This window comes from Galeopterus variegatus, unplaced genomic scaffold (genome assembly GCF_000696425.1).
Source record: "Galeopterus variegatus unplaced genomic scaffold, G_variegatus-3.0.2 Scaffold730, whole genome shotgun sequence".
NCBI classification, from domain to species: domain Eukaryota; kingdom Metazoa; phylum Chordata; class Mammalia; order Dermoptera; family Cynocephalidae; genus Galeopterus; species Galeopterus variegatus.
Genome location: NW_007726841.1, coordinates 326017 through 352760, shown reverse-complemented (window position 1 = coordinate 352760; position 26744 = coordinate 326017). Strand labels below are relative to the sequence as shown.

The 26744-nt window shown below is 45.4% G+C and overlaps 1 protein-coding gene across 1 annotated transcript in view; it reads right to left on the bottom strand.

Annotated features, from left to right (window-relative positions):
- Window positions 1–26744, bottom strand: part of PTPRT (protein tyrosine phosphatase, receptor type, T) — a gene marked incomplete at its 5' end in the record, with an annotated part of 369542 nt that overhangs the window by 164374 nt on the left and 178424 nt on the right. Inside the window, one exon of the mRNA XM_008571855.1 lies at window positions 12661–12717. Coding sequence (XP_008570077.1) covers window positions 12661–12717 — 57 coding nt within the window. The remainder of the gene's footprint in view (window positions 1–12660; window positions 12718–26744) is intronic.

The window sequence follows — 26744 nt, the reverse complement described above, 5'->3', positions numbered from 1 at the left end:
CTAAAGTCAGGTATGCACCATATACCTTCTTGATTTCGCCAAAAGCAAATTCTCAGAATGACAGGCTATTCTGAAGATGGAATTGAAGTCCAAGATAGGAAAGAAGTAGGTAGGAGAGCATCTGGATATTTCATTAGATTCAAGCCTCTAGACTTTACAAATTGCATCCCAAGGCATTGAGAGTATTTGTAATTGTGATCATGAACTACTTTGGCAGTCTTTAAGGACTGAAACTGTAGCGAACAGGAGGGGTGCGAGAAGCCTGGGGAGAAACAAATGTTGCTGTTGACTTTTTTTAATGAAAAATTGTGTATTCCAGATATTTTGCACTAGTAAGTGTGATGATCATACAGGGAAAAAAAATATAGACTGGATGATCAAATCAGATTTTTTTTCCCTTACCACTTAAAAGAGGAAGGAATAATCAGTGGAAATCAGCACAGAATCCACATCAGTCAGCATCCAGCCAGGAAAAGGGAAACCACTCTAAGCACTTAAAATAGAGAAAAATTATTAGAAAATTGGTGCACAGGGATCAGAAGATGAGGATGAGGCAACCCAGAGGGCAGCAATATCAGGAGGCCACTACCCCAGGCCAGACTGGAGAAACAAAAAGAGGTGGTGGGGTTATCAGAGCCCAGATGTCAGGATCACCAAAAGAAGGTGAACTCCAGTAGACCTGTTGGAGGAATTGGAGCTGCCAATTCACAGTTGCTGCCAAAGAAGGGTCCTGAGGACAAGAAGGACAAGGATTCTCCCTTCCCGTTGCTCTACCATCTCTAATTCATGTTTCCCATTGGCCAACCCCAGAAGCCAGTTGGCATGGGGTCCAGGAAACACAGCCTGCAGGGGTCACCTGCATGTCTCAGCAAAGCAGAGCAAAAGTGAAGGATGAATGTGAGACCAGATGGGCCAGCATGGTCCTCCTATGAACAAGTGAAGGTAGACTCACTTCTTTTCCACTTTTGAGAGGTGTCTGTACTTGTAAATCAGGGAGAATGTTCAGTACTGTGTCTTGATTTCAGCAAAGTCAAGGCCTAGATGGAGAAATTGTGGCTGACTTTTAGGACAACCACACATCAAACCGGGTTTTTACAGAAGATGGCAACAGAGGGGTCAGGCTACCACATGTGAAATGCTAATATAATTAACAATAAAGCATGAACGCATATGTAGGGTTTTTTTTACTATAACCCAAGCTGCCATTTTAAGCCCTTCACATATATTATCTCTTTAAATCTCACTACAACCCTATGAAGCAGGCTTTATCATTATACCCATTTCAGAGAGGGGAAACTGAGGCTCAGAGAGACTAAGAAATAGTAGCAAGCAGTAGAGCTGGGATTCTGGCAGAGAATTTATCCTCTTTAAACTAGTCTACTATTCTGCCACTTCTCTAATAAATAGGGAGAGGAATTGCTCGGCAGAGAAATGTGGTTGCCTTTCCTCAAATAGCTGGAAGAAAGAAACAAACTGGTATTTAGGAGGCCTAGACTCTTATCTTGACCATCCAGATTAAAGCATCTTTGCATTCATGCCTGTCCCTCTGAGTCTGCCACCTGCTGCAACACACAGTTCCATTTTATACTTGCCTTTCTTGAAGACGATCTCCCTCACGCCCTCCCACCAACAGACCATATTTTAATATTTGAGGGATTGATGAACATGTCAAGTGAATCTTGTTATAGGGGCCAACTTACGCAGACTTTGCTCAAATGATATTTAAACTTGACCTTTTTAACTTAAGTTCCCTCATCCTTTTCCTTTGCTTGTATATCAACGACCATCTCCAAGTCCTTAATACATCGAGTTTCATTTTATTATTGAACTCTGGGCTTTCTGTATAAAATCTTTCTTGATCCTTAGCAACCAGAACATCCCATACAATTCCATAGGGAGACATCTTGCTCGAGTTTGGGTGACTGTTTTCTGCTTTATTTCCAATACTTTCTCTGTGATCTCACGGTGGCTAATTTTTTAAATTACTGACTACCTCCCCCATGCCTCGGAACAGTGCCTCCCTCACCAGATCTGGTTGATAATGGAGTACCCGAGAGGGATTATTCCATCATTCTTCTATGTGACATCACCTAGGATGTTTCTCAAGCAATAAATAAATTGCCTCAATTCATCATATGACAGTAATTGCTTTTAGCCAAGATTTAGCTCAGAGTCAATGTCAAGTAGCTGGAAAACACTACAGAGATACAGACTTTTCAAAGATAGCTCTGCCCTGGCTGTGGAAAACCATTTGATAAGTACTGACTTAAGTGTAAAGAAGACACACATTTCTAATATCCCAGACTCCCTCAGTATTACCGAGCCAGTCCTAAGAGATTAGAATTGACTTCATCACAGACTATACAACTGAAACTGCTAAATAGTGCTGACAGAAGCTGCCCTTGTTTTCAGCCTTAAATGGAGGTTAGCACCCTGTGAGATGGGAATAGCTTTAATTGATTGTTTGAAAGCACTCCGGCCACTTAGATAAATTGTTCCTCATGTGCTGATTCTGCCTGGTATTATGCATCTGCAAATCTGTGTTTCCAGGTGGGCCTTGTTTTACACCATAAATGTTCTATGTAGGTCAAATTCTAATTCAGTCATGTTATACACACTAAGAAAGATGACTACCTCTTCTGGGTGCAAGAAAATGCCTCTATTCTAAAATGGATTTTTACCTATTTAAATTTAGCATAACAGACTTATTTAAGAGCAGTCACACCCAGCTAATGCCAGACATAGTCATTACTGACACACCCTTGTAAGGTAAGCTTGTGTAATGGCTTTGCCATTGGTTGGCTGGAAATCTTCTTGTACCTCCTGATGACCTCAACTGCCCCACCTTGTAGCCAGGAGATGTCTAGTATGAGTGTCACCAGGACCCAACTAGGGTTATAGATTCAGTCATGACCAGACTAGGACCTCAAGCCATGGCTAGAGTTGGGTACATGTTGACTAAGACACCAGGGATGGGTTGCACTTTGTAGACTGGGTCAGATGTCAGGCCATAGGCAAGGTTAATGACCAGAATGAGGAAGGGGTCAAAGCTAAAGGAGAGATCAGAAGTCAGCCTGTGGCTTGGATTTAGGAGTGTTCTGGTGGCCAGTCTGCCTCCATGATGAGAGGTGAAATTATGTCTACAGTTGTGCTTAGGCTTTGGCCAGAAATAAAGTTGAGCCCATGGCCACAGAACTGGATGAAGCCAAATGACCTCCAAATGGACTGTATCAATTCCCTTAGCCTCATTAGCACCAATTCAACCCTTGGCCATAGAAGAGAAGTCTGGGACACTGCCTAACCTGAGCGGTGCTAGGATTATAATGACAATAGTGGGCACAGCAAGGTGCTGGGAATGGAAGGTAATTAAGAGACAACCTTGCTGTCTTGGAGCTCCCTACTTAGTGTGACAGAAGAGTGCAAACTGAAAACCGAAACTCAGTGTGATGGGCACTAACACAGAGACAGGTACAGGAAAGAGCATACATGACTCTGTGTAGGCAGAATTAGACTGCAAAGTGGATTCCCACATGTCGTCAGGACACATCACGGGCATCCCTGAGACCACCCTGCAGCCACCTCCCCCACCTCCTTATCCTGGCTGCCTGTGGTCCAGATGAGGCCTGCCCTGCTGCTGAGGATGAAGAATCTGAGTAAGCTCAGCTTGACCGCACTGAGTCCTTGCTTGCAGAATCTGTGTGTTGAGCCTGGAGCCCAGGGGGCTCAAAGCTGCTTAGCTGCAGAAGATAGGAGCACCCACGGCCTGCGTTGGGGATTAAGGGTTTAGTCTGAAGAGCAGATGTAAGAGAGGAGAACACACAGTCTTTAGGATGCCCTGCAGCAAAGTGATAGTCCCTTTAGACTTTCTCAGGCAGCCAATGTGAGAGAACACGTGGTCACACCAAACTGATTGTAATTCCTCCTGTGGAGTTCACAGCAGTCCCAGGGCAGCTATGGGATGAAGGAAGCCTTCTTAGGAACAATCAGTGTAGAGAAGAGTACAAAAGCCAACCAGGGACACTCTGCAGGCCATATAATCCCAGGACACAGAGAAGAGGTTACTGCAGCCTGGTTTATGAGGCAAAGGACCAGGCCAGGGCATGACCAGCAGCAGGTGCTAAGACTATTCAAATGGAAAAGGCAGAAACCAAACCAAAAAGGAGAGGTCAGAGCCACAAAGTGGAGACCGTTCTGGGCCACATGCAGAATACGATAAAACAGGAGCCCCACAGGGAAGACAGGGTGGGCCACAGAGATTCTGTGGGACGGCAGCTCTTGGGCACAGTCTACTTGAGATCTGAATGCTGTACAGGCTTGACTGTTTCCCACTGCTCAGAACTCAGGATCACTGAGTTTCCAAGTATACTAGGTTCCTAGGGCTATTGTTACAAATTACCGCAACCTATGAGGCTTAAAACAACAGGAGTTTATTCTCATAGTTCTGGAGGTTAGGAGTCCAAAGTCAAGGTGACAGCAGGGTCATACTCTCCCTGAAATACTGAGTAGAGCCCTTCCTCACCTCTTCCTAGCTCTGGAGTGGCTGCCAACCCTTGGCTTGCAGTTGCATCACTCCAATGTCAGCCTCTGTTGTCACATGGCATTCTCCCTGTGTGTCTCTGTCTTTAAGGAGACTGGTCATAATGGATTAGTTCCATCCTCCTGACTTTATCTGAACTAATTACATCCTCAAAGACCCTCTTTCTAAATAAGGTCACACTCACAGTTACTGGGGGTTACAACTTCAACACATCTTTTTGGGGAACACAATTCAACCCAAAACACCAGATTAATCTGACCCAAGCAGCCTAGGGATGGGCTACAAACAGGAAGGAAATCTTAGAATTTCTCTAAGTAAAATGCAAACACTGACAGGGCTCAGGGCCAAATGGACAGCATGTGGGAAGAGGGATTGGGGGGGTGCTCCTGCTTGGTGGTGGACTGAGCAGATGACAAGGCTTCTGGAAGGACAATATGTCCTGGTTCCCTTTGTCTGAACTGCACAGCAGGGTGCACCAGGGGCTGACCCTCCTTCAAGGCTCTTATTCAGAAACATAATTCTATTCTTTCCAACAGACTCTGGCTAAATCTGCTCCTAAAGGGGTGACTATATTACTTGACCTAAAGGGATAGGAGAGGGGAGGAGAAGCAAACATTTGCCCAGCAGGGGCAGCTTTGTACAGCTCATGACTCTGCAGCATGCAGCTTGCAGCAAGCATCAGAGTGCCTGGAAAAGAGAGAAAGTACACAGGAGGGAGCGAGAAATCTATAGGAAGGATTAGTGGATGCACGAGCAGGATCAGAGAGAGGAGCCGGTAAACACGCGGCACGGAATTCAGATTAGTGCAACTAACCCAAGCGAGGGTAATAAAATCAGCAGCGAGTGGCATCGATTGTTGAGATTCCAGCCAAATCCACCATGAACATGTTTTCTTTCTTCTAGCCTTTGCCCCTTGGCTTTTGGAAGCAGTTACATAGAATCACTGTGTTCTGCACTAAAAGCTGATCTATTCTCCTCCCCAAAGGATGGATGGCAAAGCAGCTCTTCTGTTAGTGGGAGATAATGAGGGTAGGAGCAGAGGCCTGGAGCAGCTGGAGCGGCTCGGGCAGCTGTTGCTGGTCACATTGGCATACCCAGAGTTCTGAGAGAGGGTCTCCCCTGTGACTGCCCATGATTCCTGCCCCCAGCGACCTCTCCTGGGCCAGCACCCTGCAAAACCTGTCCCAGCAGATTTTGGAGGAGCCCCATTCATAGGCTCTGGAGAATCAGTCTCCAGGAAGCATGGGGCTGCATAGAGTTCAAATACTGGATTGAAAACCAGTGCTCAGCAGTTCACACCAGCCTAACGAAATGAGAGAAGGTGAGCAGAGTGAGGTGCTTAAATCATCATGCGGTGGAGGCAAAAGGTGGGGTAGGGGTGAGTATCCCTCTATCAGTGTTAAACATCAGCTCATTTGTGAGACATTGTGCATGGGCCAAGTGAGTGAGCACTGTATGTGTGCTGGCACAGGGAGAGAGTTGACAGAAACCAACCAGCTCCAAAACAATGTATGTACACTGTGAATGTGTGCCGTGTTCAGGAGGAACCCTCACTCAGAGCTGGGGGCACAGACTCTCCTGTGCTGACTGGCCTGGCCAGCGGAACATCTCCCCCAGGTGCATCCTGAGATTGTGGGGGCCAGCGAAGGCTTTGCAGAGATCAAGCTGTCTGAACTTGACTTCAGAGGGTAAGGCAGACCAGGGAGGGGGAGTCTCCCAGCAAAGGGAGGGGGATGTGAGAAGTCAGGTGCCACTTACATGATCAGTGTAAATGAGGCACAGGACGCTAAGGGGGAAATAAATCTGCAGAGATGGAGAAGGGACAGGAACTAGAGAGCCAGTGGCTTTTGATTCAGGCTAATCACTCCAAAGCACAAAGGGAAACTTGGAGCATTTTAATCAGGATCAGATTCTTATTTTGGGGTAGTTACTCTGGCTTCAGTGGAGAGTACACATTGGAAAGGGACTGATGTAAAGACAGGGAGACCAGTTTGGAAGCTGTGGCACTGATCCAAGCAAGACTTTATGAGTTTTGGACATGAGTTGTAACAGTGAGGAAGAAGGAAGGAGAGATCAAAAAAGATTGCAGAGGCAGTATCAGTCAGATTTGGTGACAAATTGGATACTAAAGACAGGAAGAGAGAAGGCAAGGATGAGGTTTCTGAACCTGAATTTCATGGCAGTTTGGACGGAAGACTGAAGACTGATTTCTCCTTGGTTTAAGAAAAATATCCCAGGGGAGATAAAGATGCAGTGAGACCCTCAGTCGTATATGCTTCCTGCTTAGATGCTTGTTTTGTAAGAATCACAAACATTCACCTGCCAGGAGGACACCCCACAGGGGACAGCCTAGAAAGACACCTTCCTCTTCTGCTTAAAGTCTATTGACTCAATTGGGAGATTGATAGCAGAAAATGGCAGCCAGAATGATGGCAAGCTAGAATGAAATACCATTAGCCTTGTGTCCGTCAACTTGGAACCTCCATTGTAAAACTATTGCACTTGATCCAGTACCAGACTCCTCCCCTGCTCTGCAGAATCAGCCCTGTGACCACATCAGCAGCCCCACAGAAGAATGGAGGGGGGTCCTCTGCAGTGATCAGCCTGGCTGCTGGATACCACCTGCCTCCCTGACCTCAGCTGTGGTCTCTGCCCTACTCTGCAGGCACAGCTTTGACTTGTGTGTGCTCTGGGACCAACTGAGGCCTTGATCAAGGGGGACTGGAGGACTCCTAGGTCAAAGGCTCAGGGACCTCAGCATTGTTTCACCCAGCTTGGCTCTCGGTCCTGCTCTTGCCTTGGGCCATCATAGCAGCTGAGGTTACTGTGCTGCTGTGTCCAGCCTCCCATCTCATATCCTGATTCCCTAATGAGCCCTGATTCATGAATTCTGTTTGGAGGCACTCATGGGCTCTTACCAATCTCCCCCATCCCTCATGTTTCTTAGGAACCACAGTTCTGGCCCTGCCACCTGCCTGAATCTCACCATTGATCAGCCTCCCTGCCTGCCTGCCTCTCCTCTGGATCTCGGTTTCCTTATCTGTAAAATGGGTTTAGGATCATGATAATGTTAGCACAAATCTAAGGTAATGAAGTGTACTGGCCATTATTAGTATTCTCATTTTGCAGATAGAGAAATGGGGCAACTTTATGGCTTAAAGTCCCACAGCTGGTAAATTATGTGTCTTTCTGAGACACAGTCCTGAACCACTTGGTATAGTATTTCCCAGGGCTTGGCTCATGGGCACAGAGCATGATGAGTACCATTACAGCCCATCTAGAGAGGCCCAGGTGTGAATTCTGGCTTCGTCATTTCTGAGTTGAATGGTGTTTAATCACCTGAGCCTCAGTTTCCTCATCTGAAAATAAGAATACTAACAGCACCCTACTTGGCAGAGTCGTTAGGAAGTTTGAATGAGTTAATAACGGGAAACACGCAGCACGGTCCATGGAATGTTGGAAGTATGTAATACATATTTGCTGTTTTATTGTTTTTTTCATCAATCTTGTTGGACCCTCCTGATGTCATTGTCACCCAGAGCTGCCACCTCTCTCCAGCCAGTCTGGCAGGCTATACTCCCCCTACTGCTTGTCTTCTCACTCCCCTCACCGAGCACAGTCCTGGGACTCACGGTGGGTGTGCAGGATGGAGCTTCACCTGGTTCTCCTGACTCCAGCTCCTGTTTTCATACCAGCTCTCCACCCTGGACAGAGGACACAAGCTCCCTGAGAAGGCGACTGAAACCTCAGGGTGTCTAAGCGTGTAGGGCCCAGGGAGTGACCTCTGGAGGCTGCTGTGCTGCTCCTCATCTTCTCTAGGCCTATACAGCCTTGTCCCAAAGTCTTACATTCTTTCGACTTGGGTCCAGAATTTACAAGCTGTCCCTGGAAAAGATGCTTTGGGGCAGTTGCATTCCCCGTGAGTCCATTATAGTCTAAATCTTGTCATTGCAGCAAGGCCCCCACTCACAGAATTACCAGGAAAATGAGCATGGAGAGTTTTAACATGAGGCACACAGGAAAGAAAGGAAAGCTAAGGGGAGTTATATCCAACACCATCTCAAACCTGGAGGCGGGCTAGGATCGCATCCCTTTCCTCTTTTGGCCCCGACCACGACTGAGCACGGCTGTGCAGGGACTCACTGTTATTACTTCATAGATGTGTGATTAGCTCAAGGTCTCCTAGTTTTAAGGAAGAGAGTTTGGGCTCCTGATGAGGGCTTGCCCCAGAGCCCTTTGAGGAGAACAGACACTGGGCACTTGGCCTGGACAAGGCAGTGACTCCAGATCTGCCCCTGCGATGACCTTCTGTGCATCCACACCAAGCCTCCAGACTGGACATTGCAGAGTCTTTTTGGGCCTGGAGGCCCTGACCACCCCCTTGAGGCTGGGTTGAGCTATAGGACGGGTCTGAGAAGGGACATTCTCTCTGCCATCGTGGGCCTGGGTGGACTGAGTCCTCTCAGGTGAAATGTTAATTAACTAGTCATTTGTCCACTACAGCCTCAAGTTAACCCACTACAGAAAAACTCCCAATCCTGTACGAATCCTGGTTTTAAAAAAAGATTTTTACGTTATTTCTCCCAATGGTAGTATTCCTGGCCTTTACCCACTAGATGCCTGTAATCCCTCACACTGAGTAATGACAACCAAGCACATCTCCAGATGTTGCCAAATGTCCCCTGGGAAGCGAAATGGAATAAAGGGAGTCGAACATTTACTGAGCCTCTACTCTGTGCATATAGACTTCTGTTCACTGACTGGGGGCAAAGATGGTAAAGACATTTTTACCTCTAGATCTGCGCTGTCTAAAATGGTAGTCACTAAGCTACAGGTGTTTGCTGTGCACTTGAAATGCAGCTAGTGCTACTGAGGAACTGAATATTAAAACTTATTTTATTTCAACTAATTTAAATTTAAAAAGTGAAGCAGTATAAGATACGTTTACTCACTAAACACAATTTTTATCTTTTTTGGACTATATTTCATAACTTTAAAACTTAGCATCTGACCTGGAAAGTATAAAATACACACCAGATTTCAAAGACTTAGTACAAAAAAAGAATGTAAAATAATCTTCCACCAATAGTTTTAAAAATATTACTTACATGTTAAAATGATAATATTTTGGATATATTGGGTTAAATAAATTACATTATTAAGATGAATTTCATGTTTCTTTTTACTTTCTGATGACTAAAAATGTTAAAGTTGTACACATAGTTCAAATTCTATTTCTATTGAATAATGCAACTCTGGAGGTTAACAGGGAGTGATTCCCTTCCACCCCCCACTCTGCACCAGGAGACATTTGGGAAGGTCTGGAGATATATTTGGTTGTTACAGTTGGGGTTGACATGCTACTGGCATCTGGTGGGTGGAGGCCCAGGATATGTCTAAACATCCTACAATGCACAGGACATCCCCCTACGGAAAAATATGATCCGGCCCTAGGTGTCAATAGCACTGAAGTTGAGAAACCTGGCTCTAGAGCATATATTTTTTGAAGAAAAAGACCAATAAGTCAGGGACACATGAGGAACTAGCTGGAGTTAGCTGGGCAGAAGTTAAAGCTGTTATCACACTTAGTTGTCATGATTAACTACGGCCATGGGTATCATTGCCATATTCCAACTTCTCCAGATGATAATGAGGTGCCGAGATGAGAAATAACTTACCCAGGATCATCAGGCCAGAAAGCAGCAGAGCTGGGAGCTGAATTGAGTCTCAACTCACTCTGAACGCCAGCCTCTCCCTGCTACACCACGTGGTTGTGCAGCTGTCCGAATTGGAGATGATATGAAAAGAGGCTGCCTGGACGTACAGGTTAATATTCCTATCACTCAGACCTGGGCAGCTTTTATTTACATCAGCCATTACTGCTACCAGGGGACAAACATTAACAAAAACACCCTTTGAAGGGGACAGCCTGCTCAAAGAGAAACACTCGCGGGCATCTCACCCATCAAATGAAGCTGAGGACTGTGTGGAAATAAATGGAACGCAGTGAAATAAACGTGTCAGAGGAGGAACATTCAGATGCCTCAGAAGGCAAGAGGTAAGAACACACGCGCTGATACGGAATCGACTCTGTTTAAAGAAAACATGATCTGACTGCTTGACCTGAACAGAGCTCAGAGAACAGTGGCCCTGCAGAAATGGGGCTGCTCACACACACTCTGGAAAGGCATTGTTTCTCCATAAGTTGGGCATGGCACATGGTGAGAGTTACTTTTCTCTCACTGTTTGTCTGCAACTTCCTGTTCCCTTGGGGAAGGGTGAGGCTGGTGGGCCTGTGATGGAGTAGGGTTGGGGAATGGCATCTGGTAAAGACCTACTATGTGCTACTACTGCACAGCACACTCTCTGGAGTGATTCAATTTAATTTTTAATATGACGATATGAAGTAAGTGTGATAATTAGTTTTGCAGGTGAAATAAGGCTATGCAACTTGCTTAAGGTCATATAGCCCATGAGTGGCAGAGATGAAATTCCTGAGCTGTTGGCAGTGACATGTTGGGCTATGGTGGTCTGTGGAAGCACAAAGGCAGGGATGAAACTGGGTCACATGGGTGCTTTTGAGGCTCTGCCCAGATCTCCTTTACTGGGCTGGTGCACCTACTCTACAGCTGCAGTGTGTACTGGTTGCAAATGGCTCATAGATACCTCCCTCCCTGGAGAAATGCCAGCAAGCAAAGGGGATCCACTTCTCTGGGACGTCATGCACTCCATGGCAGCCCACAGCCAATGACTGACTGACACCATGGGACAAATGCTGGCCCTCTTGCCTCAAGGTGGGACCAACTCTGTGGTACAGTGAACACTCCAGAACCCTGCGTGGGCTCAGGCTGGTGCAGGTCTCCACACCCTCCCTCAGCTCTGTCCCCTGCCCTATCCCATCTCCCTCTTTCTCTTTCTTCTGAGGACATTCCTCAATAAATAATTTGCACAAGAATCCTCATCTCAGGCTTGGTGTCCAGGGCATTCGCCAAAGTGATGGTTCTGAGTTTGGGAAAGGGACTGGACTGTGAAGGCACCAGATGGCCAGACTCATGTCATCACTGACTGCTGCATCCTTCTTCCCACCATGACAAACTGACCAGTCAGAGACTTGCAGAGAGGAGGCCATTGCCCGGGCAAGGACTTTAAGAGAGGTGACAGTTACAGGTTTGAAATGTCCAAGAAACTTTCCCTTGACAAGAAAGGTTCCCTGCAATAAAGAGATCTCCAGGTTAGCAGATTGTCTTTTATCTCTAGGACCCCACACCGGGCATTGGCTTCTGACATGGATGGGCTTTGCATCCTTTGAAGAATGTTTATGTAAAATGAGCTCTGCCTACAGTGTACTTGAGGAAAGAGGCTGGTATTTAATACAAACAAATACCTACTCTAGACTGGGCACTTCTATACCCACTCCTATGACATTTATTATCTTGTTTAGTCTCAGAACACAACTCCAGAGGACGCTGCTCACGTAGAGTCTACAATGCAAACGGTGCCCCCTAGAGGTAGGTATTGTTATTCCTACTTAGATAAGAAAGGTGGGGCTGAGCGCTATTTAAGGGATTTGTCAGGACAAATGGCAGACCTGAGATCAGAGCCAGATGTACTCATGTCCTAAGCACAGACTTGTCAAGTCAACTTTTTTCCCAACCTCAGACCACAGCTCAGCTGTCACCTCTGCTGTAAAGCACCCCCCTGGCTCCAGGTGTGTTTGTTCATTTTGAGCACCATTCGCCTTTCCCCTGTAGCTCCACTCAAAGCCACACATTTATTTGTGCAGTTTTTTGGTCAATGGTTGTTTTCCTCCTGGAAAGGCATAGAAACATGTCTTCTTTTCCTCCTCATTGTATCCCTCAATGCCTAGAACAGTGCCTGTCACATACTAGGTACTTAGTAAGCATTCGTAGAGTGGATGAATGGATGAGTGGATAGAGGGATGGATGAATGGGTGGGTGGACAAATGGGCAAACGGATGAATGGGTGGGTGGATGGATGGGTGGATGGATGGGTGGGTGGGTGAAAGGACTGCCAGTTCCTCTCTGGTGCACCTGGCCTGGAGGACCCGCCGAGTGTGGGTCACTCTCACTCCCCTCCCACCCGCCCAGGGCTCTGGTGATCACCTGTGGTGAGGAGGCAGAGTGGAGTCCCCAGGGTCACCTGGGCGCTGCCCATTGGTGCTGACCACAAGGAAGCCAGTCCCCAGGCAGCATGCAGAAGAGAAGGAGAGAAAGAAACACACATGAAAACGTGCGGTACGGTGAACAAAACTGCAATTCTTGTGGCTCCAAAGAGCTCACACTAAACAGCAAAAGAACATCACGATCTAACAAAACAGGGCCTGAAATAGATTTTTAAAAATGAAACCCGAGTAAGAGTCACCATCTAACAAGCACCCACCACATGCCAGGTACTCTGCCAGGTGCTTCACATATAATGTTTCTAAGGCTTGGAACAACCCAGAAAGGTCAGTATTATGATAAATAAACCCGTCATTTTCACACCCAAACTTCTCCCCTAGTCTTCTCTTTTTTCATAAATGGTGCCACCACCCATGTAGCTACCTGATCTATAAACCTGGGGGTCACCCTTTACCCCTGCTTTTTCTCTGACCTCCCACTTATAAGAAATCACTGTGCCTCATTGATCCTACCCCAGAACAGCTCTTAAAGCTTCCCTCTTCTCTCTAATTTCACTCCCACTTAGCTCAAGCCACCTTTGTGTTTCTCTCTTGAATCATCAAAGCAGCCTCATCTCTGGTCTCCCCTTCAGTCTACTCTCCACCCTTGAGTTGAAATGCATCAGTGCCCGCCTCCCATTGTCCTCAAGGTAAACTTCACACCCCTTAACCCAGCTCACAGACCCCCACTGATGAGATCCCAGCTGCCCCTCTGGTCTCATCTCTCTTCACTCCCACCACACTCCCTGCTCTGCCCCAAGCATGATAAATATCTTCCCATTATCAACAGTCCTTCTCATCTTCTTGTCTGCAAGCCTAACCCAGACTAGTCACTTTGCATGGAACATACTCCCTCCTGCTTCTTCACCTGGATGACAACTGCTCATTCTTCAGGTGTCAGTTTAGAACTCCTTCCCTCCAGGGAGTCTTTAGTGTCTCACCGAACGAAGCTGGGACAGATACCCTCCTTTGTCTCCCCATAACACCCTTGCCTTCCCTCACTATATCATAAGTGGATGCCTCCTGCTTAGTTCTGTAGTGTCCTTGAAGGCGGATACCATGTCTCATTTGCTTTTGCACTCCTGTGCATTGTACCTGGCACATAATAGGGACTCAGTGAATATTTGCTGAATAAATGAATGAATGAATGAAGAAATGGTGAATCAGAGAATTTATATAATTTGCTCAAGGTCACAAAACTAGTAACTGGCAGAGGCTTGTTCAAACCTCTTGTTTATTTGGCTTTAATGCTCCTGCCTTTTCAAACTCTCCACTTGCCTCTCTAAAGAAAACGATACAAGAGGTTGGGAGGTGTCTTATGCTTGGTAAGAGGCTGCAAATTTCTCTAGTGATTCATCAACAGAACTGCAGAAAGTTCTTATGCAAAATGGAGAGAGAAGTAAGGCATTCCAGAACCACTGATAAACAGGAAATACATAATTTCAAAAATAACACAAATGGCAAGCTTGATCAACATTATAGAATACTATAAAATATAACCACCAGCAAACCATAATTGTTATATTCCTCCCTTAATATTGTGGGGAGCTTCACCATTTTCAAAGTATACCCTAAGTCAGGGGTTCGCAAACTGTGGCTCTTGGCCCGAATCTGGCCCCCACTGTCTGTTTTCTGTGCTGTGAGCTAAGAATGGTTTCTGCATTTTTTTAATGGTTGGGAAAAAAAGTTAAAAAGAAGAGTAATACGTTGTGATGCAGAATTATAGAAAATGCAAATGCCAGTGTCCATAAACAGAGTTTTATTGGAACACAGCTGCACTCATTCTTGGTTTGCTTTTGTGCTACAGTGACAAAGTTGAGTACCTGTGACAGAGGCCGTAAGGCCTGCAGAGCTGAAAATATTTACTATATGGCCTTCTATGGAAAAGTTTGCTAATCCCTGTTGTAAGAAGCTATTTTTTAAAATCTTTCTTCCCCCAACGCTCTGAGGCATGCAAGACCAGGGCTGTTGGTCTCACGTCAGAAAAAGAAACAGAAGGCTTGAGAGAAAGGATGACTCATTTGTTCCCACCTGGCCTCCATCAGCAGACTCCTGACTGTTCTTGCATTCTGCAGCCTTGTCCCTGCCTCAGTCCTCCTTCTCCAATCTATTTTCTAGACTGTGACTAGGGTGTCCTTCCTGAAAAGGGCAGTCTGCTTAAGCACCTCCAAGGGACAAGGGCTCCCACTGTCTTAGGATGATGTTCCTACAAATACATATATACACACTCTGAAGACAATGTCCTTATACATACTTATATACAGAGTCCTGGGTGGCCTGGCCCTGCTTGTCACTTCAGCATCACCTCTGACCGCTCCTACCCTCTTCTGCTCACACTGGCTGCTGGCCATTGTTCTTTTGCCTTTGTCCTATCCAAGTTCAGTGGCTTGCTGTCCTGCCTGCTGTGATTTGCATCTACCTCCTGCACGTAGAAGACCTCTCTGCCTTACCCCCCAACATTGTCCAACATAATTTGCAATCTTCTTTCAAAACCTGTCTCACGGACCACGCAGTCAGAGAAAGCAGACCATGAGCTGATTTCCAGTTCCCTTCTCTGTGTTCCAATGGCATCCAGAATTTACCTTCATCGTAGCCTTCATCATAATGTATTCATATATTTATTGGTTGGCTTTTCCAGTAGCTACTACTTGTTGAGTGCTTATGATAAGCTAGCATTGCACTATGCACTTTCTGTGCATTAGCTCATTAAATTCTTACATTAGTCCTGTGAAGTAAGTGGTGTATTGTCATTGCTTTATAGATGGGGAAACGGAGACACAGAGCAGTGAAGTACCTTTTCCCCTCTAGAATCTAAGACCATCCAAATCCAAAGATAAAGTTCTTTATCTCGAGGGGATGAGGCACTGCATATTAATACTAAGTTGCACTCAATAAATGTTTACTAAAAACTAAATGAGCACAAATGGTCCCTGACTTTCAATGGTTGACTTAAGATTTTGACTTTATGATGGTGCTTTCAGCTATGTCTGCTAATGGTGAGTACCTATTCGACCACTCTGCTTTTCTCTTTCAGCATAGTAGTCAATAAATTTCATGAGATATTCAACACTTTATTATTAAAGAGGCTTTATATTAGATGATTTTGCCCAACTGTAGGCTAACTGTAAATGTTCTGAGCACATTTCAGGTAGGCAAGGCTAAGCTATGATGTTTGGTAGGTTCGATTTAATAATGTATTTTGGACTTACGAAATTTCCAGCTTATGATGGATTTACCAGGATATAATAACATTGTAGTCAAGGAGCATCTATCTGTACATGAAACTCAGGTTCAGTATTATTTACTTACAAGCTGTATCACTTGGAAAATTACATACATTTCTAAGTTTCAGTTTCTCCACCTATGAAATGGGGATAATAATAACTATCTAATGAAATTATTTTAAGGATTAAATGAAAAACAGTTAAAGCCTTAGTTCAGTTGGCAGGCCCAAAGGCCACCCTACCCTTCAGGGCTATAAAACCCTTGCTCTGCTTAGCAGTAATGCTCAGCTACCAGGTGTAGAAACAGAGAAACAGATGGATAGTTGCAAGGATGGGGAGAGGTTTTCCCAGTGGGTGGAGCAGCAGAAGATAATGGGATGAATCATGGGTCACAGTAGAACACAAAGGAAGGAAGAAATAAAAAAAGGTTTTATATACATCATGCCAGAGATGACTACTGAGTGTCTGGCCCATCCCTCTCTCATAAGCATACTGAAGACTGCTAGTCAACTTGCAGTCAGGCTGTATCAGGTGACTAGTTCTCATCAAGGCCATGTAAGTGGAAGAGGCATGAATCATTTCCAAATGAGGTATTTAAGATCCACATTACCACCTCCATGCTTTCTCTTTTCCTGCTGTGGTGTCCTCTGAGGCCATGTATATTCTAGATGGCATAGCAACAATTAAACCTGTGTGGTATTAAGCTACTGAGATTTGAGTATTAATTTGTTATTGCAGCAAAGCCTAGCTTATCTTGACTAATCCAGTAGGAAAAGAGGTGGAGGTCCCTTGCTTTTTCCTGTATCACCTGGTTCTCCCACCATATGACTTTTTACTGGAGGAGTCCTGACTCTTCTTTATTTACAGTTTCCAGGTCCTGTTCAGTGTATTTATGTATATATGTTAGCCATAAATGAAAACATTGAGACCATGTAAAGAAAAAGGAGGTCAGAATGTGGAGTGCTTCAGACTTTCTGACTTTTTCCCCTTCCAAAGCAATGAATGTTGAGTGCAGAGAGATGTTTCTGGGCTACAGATGGCACTGAAGCAGACAACCTTGAAGACAAACTAATTTCTTGGCTTATTAGCTTCAATATATTACAGAAGTTAAGAAAGCTGAGGGCTCTTTGAGACACCTCACCTTCTGTTCCAGATACCAGATCTTAGCTTTGACGTCCCTGCAGATAGTCCAAAGACCATCACACCTTAAACATGTTATTAGCAATCATTACTGGAAAAGAGGCATGGGAAGGAGTTAACAAATGTAATGTAGGGGATCCTGTCAGTGGTCCATGGAATCTAACCCAGTTTATGGTATCAACAAGATTCAAATGTGCCATGCAGTCCGATCTGAGTTACAGTTATGAGGGATCTTGAGCTCTTCACCGAACCCTTCCAAGCCCGTGTAGCCTCATTTCTTGAGTAAGGGTAATAAACAATGACCCCACTTATTTAGTGCACAATATGTGCCAGGCCTTACTTCTACCATCACACCGTAACCTCATGTCAACACAACAGTCCCGTGACTGCCACACAATTGGTGGTTAATTTTTGCAAACCTCCTTTCCCCCTCATTTGAACACTACATTGAGATCCCATCAATAATCTCCTTATTTCTAACCCTTGTTTCCAGCCTACCCCAAATTTTCCTCTTCCCTGACTCCTGATTTCAAAAGGGCTCCTTTTCCCTTTAAAAGATGCAACTGCTTTGGAACAAGATTTGAGCTAAAGTCAATTCATGTGTCTTAGATCTTGCGTGGATAGTTCTCATTTCTAGTTGAGAGAGATGGATTGGGTCTCCCCAGGTACATGTTTGAAGGACGAGTTGGTTTCGGTTTTTGTTTTCCGGGACTCTATTGTACCAGCTTTTGCCTTCCTGAGTGAGGTGTGGAGAAGGGGTGTGTGCGTATGTGCGTGCGTGTGTGTGCACACGCGTGCGTGCATGGGGGAAGTTTGAGCAAATCTAGAGAGTGGGAGTAGAGGAAGGACAGAAGAAGACGAGAGAGATATGCCAGAGGTTGTAGCAAGACAAATATTTAAAGAAAGGGTTGGGATACTTAATGGGGATATTTGTCTTTAGGTTATTTTATGGTGTACTTATGATAGAGTTCTCTTCTTCCACCTTCTCACAAACCCTTCAGGAAAATGAGTATGATTTCACTGGCATTTTAGGACCTAGAAGACACTAGGTGAGAGTGAAGGGGGCCCAGGGTCAAGGAGTCCTCATTATACTCATGTACTGGGAATTCCCAGCCTGGGAAATTCATCTCATTGGACTTGGCTAGGAAAAAATAGCACTGCCCTACCCTACCCCCCCACCCCCAAACACACACTCTGAGCTTTCTCCTCTGAAAGTTTGACAGAATTTATAAATCCTGGACAACAACCAAGAGTTTTCCAATAGAATGTCTTACTACAGTCTTTCTTCTCACAAGCGACCATTTATTATGACCCCTACCCCACCTTCTGTAGCTAGATCTGGGCATGCCATGGTCCTGCGTCTCTCCTGAAATTGCTGAGCAGGAGATGCAGGAAGAACAGTGGCATAGTCAAAGGCTGGGAGATGGATGAGCAAAATCCTATACACGGTCAATAAAAATATATTATTGCTGTGCGAGTCTTATCTGGACACTGCAACCTATAGATGAACATATCAAGTACTGAGAGCCGAGGCCAACATCATTCCTGTCCCCTCTCAGTTTCTGCACTTTGGATCTAGTCTGAGTTCATGTGACAAGTGGCTGATCTGCAGAACTGTAGGAGAAGTGACTAGAGTCAGGCTTTGGCTTCTGTCCTTAAAGAACTGTGAGAGAACCTGTGCTAGGTAGGTCTGAGTCTCCAGGTCCTACATCAGGGATCAGAGGTCAGGAAGAAGGAAGGAAGGATGCTCACACTGTTTATCATCTATTATGTTCTTGAATAATTAGTAGAAATGACTCATAGTCCAAGGTTTAAAAGTGAGTTGTCCAAGGTCAAACAGTGAAGTTTTGGAGGCAGAATTTGAATCCAGGCGTCTCATCTCTGATTTCCTATTATTCCATGAAAACTCTCAAGAAAGCTTTCTATAAGACAAGAACCTTCCATATGGAGTTGGGTCAATGGGGATGGGGATTTCCTATGACAGCAGATGACTCCTACTTCTCCCTTGGCTTCTCACAGCACCTGTGGCCTGTTATTGTGTGGAAGCCACAGACATATCACTCCTCTGGGCCTCAGTCTTATCATCTGTAAAATGAGGGCATCTCACTAGAGAATGGCTACTTATTGTCCCTGCCAGTCCCTGCAGCAGTGAGAATTCATTATACAGAGAGGAAACAAAAATGCTGGATGAAATGCTTTCCCTCAGGCTTAGCCCTTATGAAAAGAAGGCATACTTACAAAAGACCATCACTCACGCCTCTTCCCTGTTGGCTTTGGGACAATGGTCTTAGTCCACTGCTGCCGCTTGGCAGAACAGAACTACTGGTGACACTGGCCCCTTATTTCAAGCTTCATTATTCTGGAGTTCAGCTTTCAGCACCTATTCCAAGGGGGTTGTTTTAATGGGATCATTAGAGAGTGTTTACTAGATTAAAACTGTGGCTGTCTTCTGAAACCAACTCTGCAAATGGCTTTATGGGTTTCCGGATTTATTTTGTCTCAATGACTCGGCTCAGTTTGCAAATCAAATCAAAGCTGATTTTTCTAACTGCCGCTTGGGTGCACCCAGTGGGAGTCTGGGGAGCCAGCTGTGTTCCCTTGGTGGCTGGCACTGGAGATGGGAGGGCTGCTGCCGCTGGCGGCCGGAGTGGTTCCAACCAATGGGAGCAAGGCAGGCAAGCAGGTACCTGCTGGACCCTAACCGGGTCTTTTGCCCTTTCTCACATTTCTGTTTAACTACAACAAAACTTAATTTTTAAATTGATCTTCTTTGCTCCCTCAGTTTGTATTGCTTTCCCTTCAAACTCTGAAAAATAGGTTTGTTTCCAAACCACAGCTTAATGCTTGTTTACCCATTGGCTACAGCTCTGAGCAGATCTATTTCCAGGGGGAGCAGATCAGAGGAAACAAATTTTATTTTCTGTAAAAGGAAAGGGCAGACAGGATCTTTGTGGCCTCAAGGACTGATGGGCAGAAGGAATAAGGAGCCAATTTGGACTCAATATTGAGGTTCTCTCCAGCTAAAGTGTCCTAAAGTGGAAGCAACTCCCTGATGGAGATTCCCTTTCACAGCAGGTACCCAAACAGAGGTTGGCTGGGTTTTTTGTTAGTGGAGATTGTAGATCACACAGCTGACCCTCTACCTCTATCACTTTTGCTCCAACTTTCCACAGGAACAGTCCTGACGTGTAGCTTGCATTTAAAAAAAATGAAGCCATGGAAAACTAATGACCTGTTAGCCCTCCATTCATCCATCCACTCATCCACTGAACCACTGAAGGGTCCATTCATCAATACACTGATCCATCAAAGGATCCATCCATTCACCCATCCATTCATCCATCCACCCATCCACCATCCAGCTTTCATTTATCAGTTTGTTCATTCAACACATTTTATTTTTATTTTTATTTATTTATTTATTTTTCTTTTTGTCTTTTTTCGTGTCCGGCAACAGATCGCAACCCTCAGTGTCACGCCCGTACCGGACCGGGACCGGCAACGGGATCCCAACCCTTGGTGTTGCGCCCGCAACTCGCTCAGCCAGTGAGCGGGAACCGGTCTGTATGTGGGATCCGAACCCTTGGCGGGAGCGCCACCATGCTCCCAAGCAGCGCACTGTAGCAGTGCGCCACCGGGCTGGCCCCATTCAACACATTTTATTGAGCACCAATGCTAAAATTCACCTAAGATCTGGGGATAAAACAATGTTTAAAATAGGTACTTTCCTTGCACTTATGTCACTTAGAATCTAGCAGGGAGACAGACAATCAACACGTAGGCAAACAAAAAATACACATATTTGCAAGTTGTGATGAGTGCTATGAAGGAAAAGCACAGGGTATCATGAGAGTAAAAAACTGGGGGATATATGTTAGATTGGAGGTCAGGATGGTCTTCTGAGGAGGTTTAAGCTGCATTCTAAAAGGTCTTTATCCGTTAAGCAGACACAGATGGTGGCCAGAGCATTTCAGGCAGAGCGGGCAGGATGAGCAAAGGCCCTGAGGTTGGAAGGAGCTTCATATGTTTGAAGAGCTGAAAGAAGACCAGTGTGCTGCAGTGTAGTGAATGAAAGGACAGAAGCCTAGCTGAGGCTGGAGGGTAGGAAGGGGCCTCACCACGCAGGTGAGACCAGTGGGGGCAGGGCCTGTGGCTAATAGAAAGTAGCAAAGTGAGTTAGATGTAAGCATGTAGGGAGGCAGGCGGAAGAATCTGACAGACAGGACAATTAGTGGTCAAAGGGATTTGGAGGGAACTGGACACCAGTTTCTTGAAGAGGAACTGACCAGTATGGTTCCAGAATTGAGCAACTAGGTCAGAAACAATTTTCTCCTTGTTCTGCTCAGTCCCAGCCAGAAGGACATGAATTGAGATACTTGGGTACCTCCTTTTTAGCAGCTGCAGCCTCAGGCATCTTCTACTGGACTAGATGATGCATTTTCCACGGGAAGGGTCTTTTTTTCTCTTACTCGAGCTTCAGCTCTTCCAAAGTCTAAGTACCCCACTCCAAGTTTTCACATGCCCTATTTTCCCAAGAATCACTTTGGAGCATGTTCAGCTTACACCTTCAATCTGCTGCCTAAATTGATCCAATACTTCATCTTCCAAATGTAGGACAAATAACATTTAGTGGTTCTAAACACTTCCTCTGTTTACTTGTCTTTTCTCATATTTCCTGTTTTAATTTTTTTTAATTGAAACAATGGATTATACATATTTGTGTGGTATGGAGTTGACTATTTCCTATTTTAACTAGAAGAGCAAAACCTAATTTTAAATTGATCTTTTTTGCTCCCTGACTTCCTACTGCCTTCCCTTCAAAGTCTGAGTAATAGTTTTGTTTCCAAACCAAAGCTTAATGCTTGTTTACCCATTGGCTACAGTTTTCTCTCTACAGTTCTGGAAGATCTATCTATTTCCAGGGCTAAAGTGTGATAACTAAAGGGCTTTGAAATGTCTTTTTTGCTCTTGGACTTGAGGCAGTTCCATTAACTTTTTGCTACCTCCTTCAACCCAAGGACACAATACATCTTCTGTATACTAAGAACCCTGTGGTAGGGAGATGCTGTCAGTGCCACATCCGGTCTATCTTTACAGATTGGTGCACCGTTCCCCAGCTGCTGAGAGCACTATGGCTAAGGGCTTACAGCTGTGACTTTCTCCTGAGACTTGTCCAAGGCTCAGGGGTGCCCCTTCCTCTAGAAACACCTGAGAAATTGGGGTGGAGGGAAGGGCAAAGAGGAGAGAAGTGCCAAAGACTGATCAGCCTGGGGAAGGAGATACAAATCCTGGTCCTCTTGCCTTAAGGTAGGACAGAATTGAAGAAATTTACACTCTGCTCTGGATCTAGCCTTGGTTTGTCTTTACCTGTGAGAAGTTTCTTGCTCAACCTCTTTCCATTCCCTGTTCCACTTCCCTCTCTCACAGATTTCTTCTGAGAGCTCTCCACCAGTTCATTCTGTACACCCAAATCCCTGCCTCAGGCTCTGCCTCTAGGGAACCTGTCCTTAAGACAAGATCTCATTCATCTTTATCTGTTTATTGATAAACTCCACTTCCTCACTGTGATTGAACCTGCATTCTGGTCTTCTAAATCTCCAAAGTTAATAACAGCCAACCCCTGGCTGAACAACAAGGTAAAGGGAAATGTCAATCTATGGCAGTGATCACAAGTCCCTACTCCCCACCAATAAAAAGGCTTTTGAGACGAGCCTGTCCTAAACCCAGAATCAACCCTTCTGCCAGCAAATACCAAACTGCTGCTTCATAGTGCCATAGCTGGGTTTTCAACTTAAGGTTCTGTCCTAGCCTTACAAATAAATACTGCCCCTGGTGGTGTGTGAATCCATCCATTATATCCTCTGCAAATACAGGGATCAGGCTCTTCATGTGGGACTTGGGCCAGGGACGGGGCTCCTCTCACAGTTTGAGGTCCTGAGTCAGCTGGCCTCGCAAAGCTCGCCTTTCTCTGGATAGTAAGCAGTTCCTGGTGTTAGTTGAGAGTGGGTGCTGAGAGGACAGAGAGGCATAAACTCTCCTACACTGCACCACTCCCAGAGGAGCAGAGACCCGGATGATGGCCCAGGAACAGGCACGAGCCATTGCTGCCTGGTTCTTTGGCACCAGGACTCCACAGTCCCCATGCAGCACATTTCACTTCTCTCTGGAAGCACTGATCACTGCTATAACTCCACTATTATTTGCTACAATCATTCACTTAATGTCTTTTTCCATACCAGGCTGGAACTTCCCACTGGAAAGGACAAGAGCCACACCAACTGGTTCACCATGAAATCCCCAGTTCCTGACAAGGTGCCCTGCTCACAGATGCTCAGTAAGTAAGTTGACTTCATGATGGAAATCATCAGCATCAGTAATAAGAACAACCTTTTTTTTTTTTTCCCCAAACACTTTGCTGTTCACAAAACACTTTTGCTTCTGTTATGTCACTTGATCCTTACAACAGACTAGGTGGCAGAGGTCTTGGTTTGTCAGGACTGGCTTATACCAGCTCATTATTTCATTAGAACCAATTGTTAACCATTCAGGATTTTCTTGTGAACCAGTTGTTAAACCATTCAGAAGTTGAAATTGGACATGGTGGAGGTATTTACACCCCAGAGACTGACAAATGAGGGCTTTTCTTTTACAGAGAGCATGTTAATTAATAAACGAGTGTCAGAAGTTGTGTTTAAAACTGTTTTCTTAATGAACAGATGAGGATCATCTTAAATATTTTGTGGCCAAATTTCAGGAAGATCAGTTTGAGACTGTCACAGTCTCGGAGTCTTGCTGTACTGAGATGCTGACTCCAGATGCACTTACTCAGTTTATGAATTAATTTAGTTTTAAAGTCAACAATGTGCCAGGAATGTCCTGCCATGGCAAATCTGATTAGGAAGACAAAGTAGCTCCTTGTCAGAGCTCTCCTCACCCGGCACAGTGGGGGCCTGCCCCGGAGGCCTGGCCCTGCTCATGCCCCAAACTGTGGTTAACTTCACACCTAATGCTCTACCACTCTTGAGACTGTGGGGCCAGCTCACTGTGTTTACCCTCTGCCCAGAGCCCCTGCCTGAGGCTGCCTCAAACAGCATCCACCAGAAATGGGAGTCAAATGTGAACCTCAGCCCACCTCTGGAGCCCCCTCTGGCAGGGGGCTCACTGGGATCACACCGTGAATGGTGAGCAGTCAGAGACTCCACTGGGGACCACACAAACACTGCCCCTATCTATATGGGTCTTATTATGGGTTGAATTTTGTCCTCCCCAAATTCTTATGTTGAAGTTCTGGCCCCCAGTACCTCAGAATATGACCTTATTTGATAAAAGGGTCCTTGCAGGTGTAATTAGTTAAGATGAGGTCAAATTAGAGCAGGGTGAACCCCTAATCCAATATGATCGGTGTCCTTATAGTCAGGGGAGATTTGGACACTGACATGCACGCAGGGAGAATGTCATGGGGACACAAGGCAGAGATGGGGTTGATACTTTTACAAGCCGAGGAACACCAAAATTTGCCAGCAAACCACCAGAAGATAGGAGAAAGGCAAGGAACAGAATTTTCCTCATGATCCCCAGAAGGAATTCAACTTTGCCAACACCTTGATCTCAGACTTCTGACCTCTAGAACTGTGGGACAATAAATTTCTGTTGCTTCAGCCATCCAGTTTGTAGGACTTTGTTATAGTAGGTATAGGAAACTAGTACAGGTCTCTTGCTTTGCAACTTTCCAAACTTGGCAGTGCTAAATTAGTGACTAAGAGCAACATTACAGAAAGGCAAGGGTTAAAGTCACATGCTGAAGCCAGGTGGGTATCAAATCTAAGAGGCATTGGGCTTGGGTCAAGTCAGAATGACCCTGAATGAGTCTTTGGGACTGTCCCAAGTGGAACTGTCTGGTTCTATGGGATCCATACAGCTGACCACAGACACTGGCTGGACTCTCCAGGATTAGGGACAGGACAGCAGCAAATGGTTTCATCATCAGAACACTGGCTTCAAGTCTGACATGTGATCACAGTCTATGGGTTGAAAGCCCGCCAGCTGACCTGGGAGGAAGGTGCCATGATGACAGAGGGGTGGAAGGGCTTGGAAAGAGATTGATGATCCTTCTCTGGGATTTTATATACCCCCCAAAACCTGTGGTATTTCCAGTATTGTATTTTCCTCTGTTAAAAGGAATACCGTTTTCAGCAAGCCCACCAGGAGGGAATTTGATCCAGGTAGTCAGGAAGGAATGGGATGGGTCAAATATTGATTCCTGGCCTCAGATGCTTGTTACAAATTCCTCATGGGCAATGTATGGGTTTAGACAGGGTGTGCCTTTAAAGGATCCTGGATGCTCCAAGCATAGTGCCCACCACTAGATTGGCATTCTGTGTTATCTAGCCCTCTGCCCCGTTCCCAAGTGCTAAAGGAGCCCCATTTCTTTCGGCTAATGTGTTGGCTTTCATTGAAATGGAAAACCAGGGTGTGGATGGTTAGAATCCCCAATACCCTGACCACTCAGAGCCCTGCTTGAGCATGCCCAGCCGGGCATTTATACTCATGCATTCATTCCTATCCTTCCACACACACATGCTTTACATGGGCACACACTCCACTAAAGGAAGATGGTAACCCAATGGTCAAACGAGGAGAAGCCTTTATGCTAGAGAGAAATGGAGAGCTTTTCTGCTCTGGCCCTTTAAATGCAACTGCAATTCTCCTGCAGATCAGCAAAGCAACTCTGAAGAAGTCCAGCATGGTGGGCTTCTGTGCCTCCGAGAGCTGTGGTCCCAAAATTGCCAGGAAAGTGTTGTTTTAGATACTCTCTCCCATTGTCCTCATATTTACCTATTGTCTGTCAGAGCACCTGTTTCCGATTCTCAGTTTGGAAAATATGACTCAGCAAAGTACCCTTTCGGAAGGCTTATGTCCTAGACCGTGTCCTTAGAGTCCCACATGTCCCATGGAGGGCAGAGTAATCACATCAGCTCTCTCTCACCTAGAAGTCAAAAGCTGTTGGGAGCCATGGGGCATGTCACAGCGGGGTGGTGACACTTCTTCTGTGAGTCCCCTTCCCTCTCCAGCTGCCTGTTACGCAGGATGCTGCAGACACCCAGCTCTCCTGACCGCTGTCGACAGCCCTGCTGCTACCCAATTGATGGTGTTCTTCCTTCTACATTATCTGTTTTCCTCCGTGGAAAAGTCTGCCAAGGCCTGTGATTTGTGTCACTTTTGTTTGCAGGCCATCAATCCTCCGTGCCTCACAGAGAGTATTTAATCTCTTTCCATCCAGTAGCCTGAGTTCTTGAGAGGGAACGAGTTAGGGATATGCTGACTTCTATGACATGTGAAATCAGGGTGACTTCTTACCACAGCGAGCCCTGAGTGCTTCTGTCTTCTCCTTCCTCCTACATAACCATCTTCCCTTTTGTGCCTACATATTGAGCTGGTTTTCTTTAAGGTTATAAAAGTTATGTGTGATAAGCATTGGTGCACGTTTTGCCAAGTAGATGTAGATATTCTATCTGTGTCTCTCTCTCTCTCTCTTTGTCTATCCGCCTCTGCCCATATGTGCATGTGTACTTTCCTCTGTATGTATGTGCATGTGTGTACATATTCACATACATACACATACAAACTTGGATCATTGCCCTTTTCTATAATTTATATCTATAAT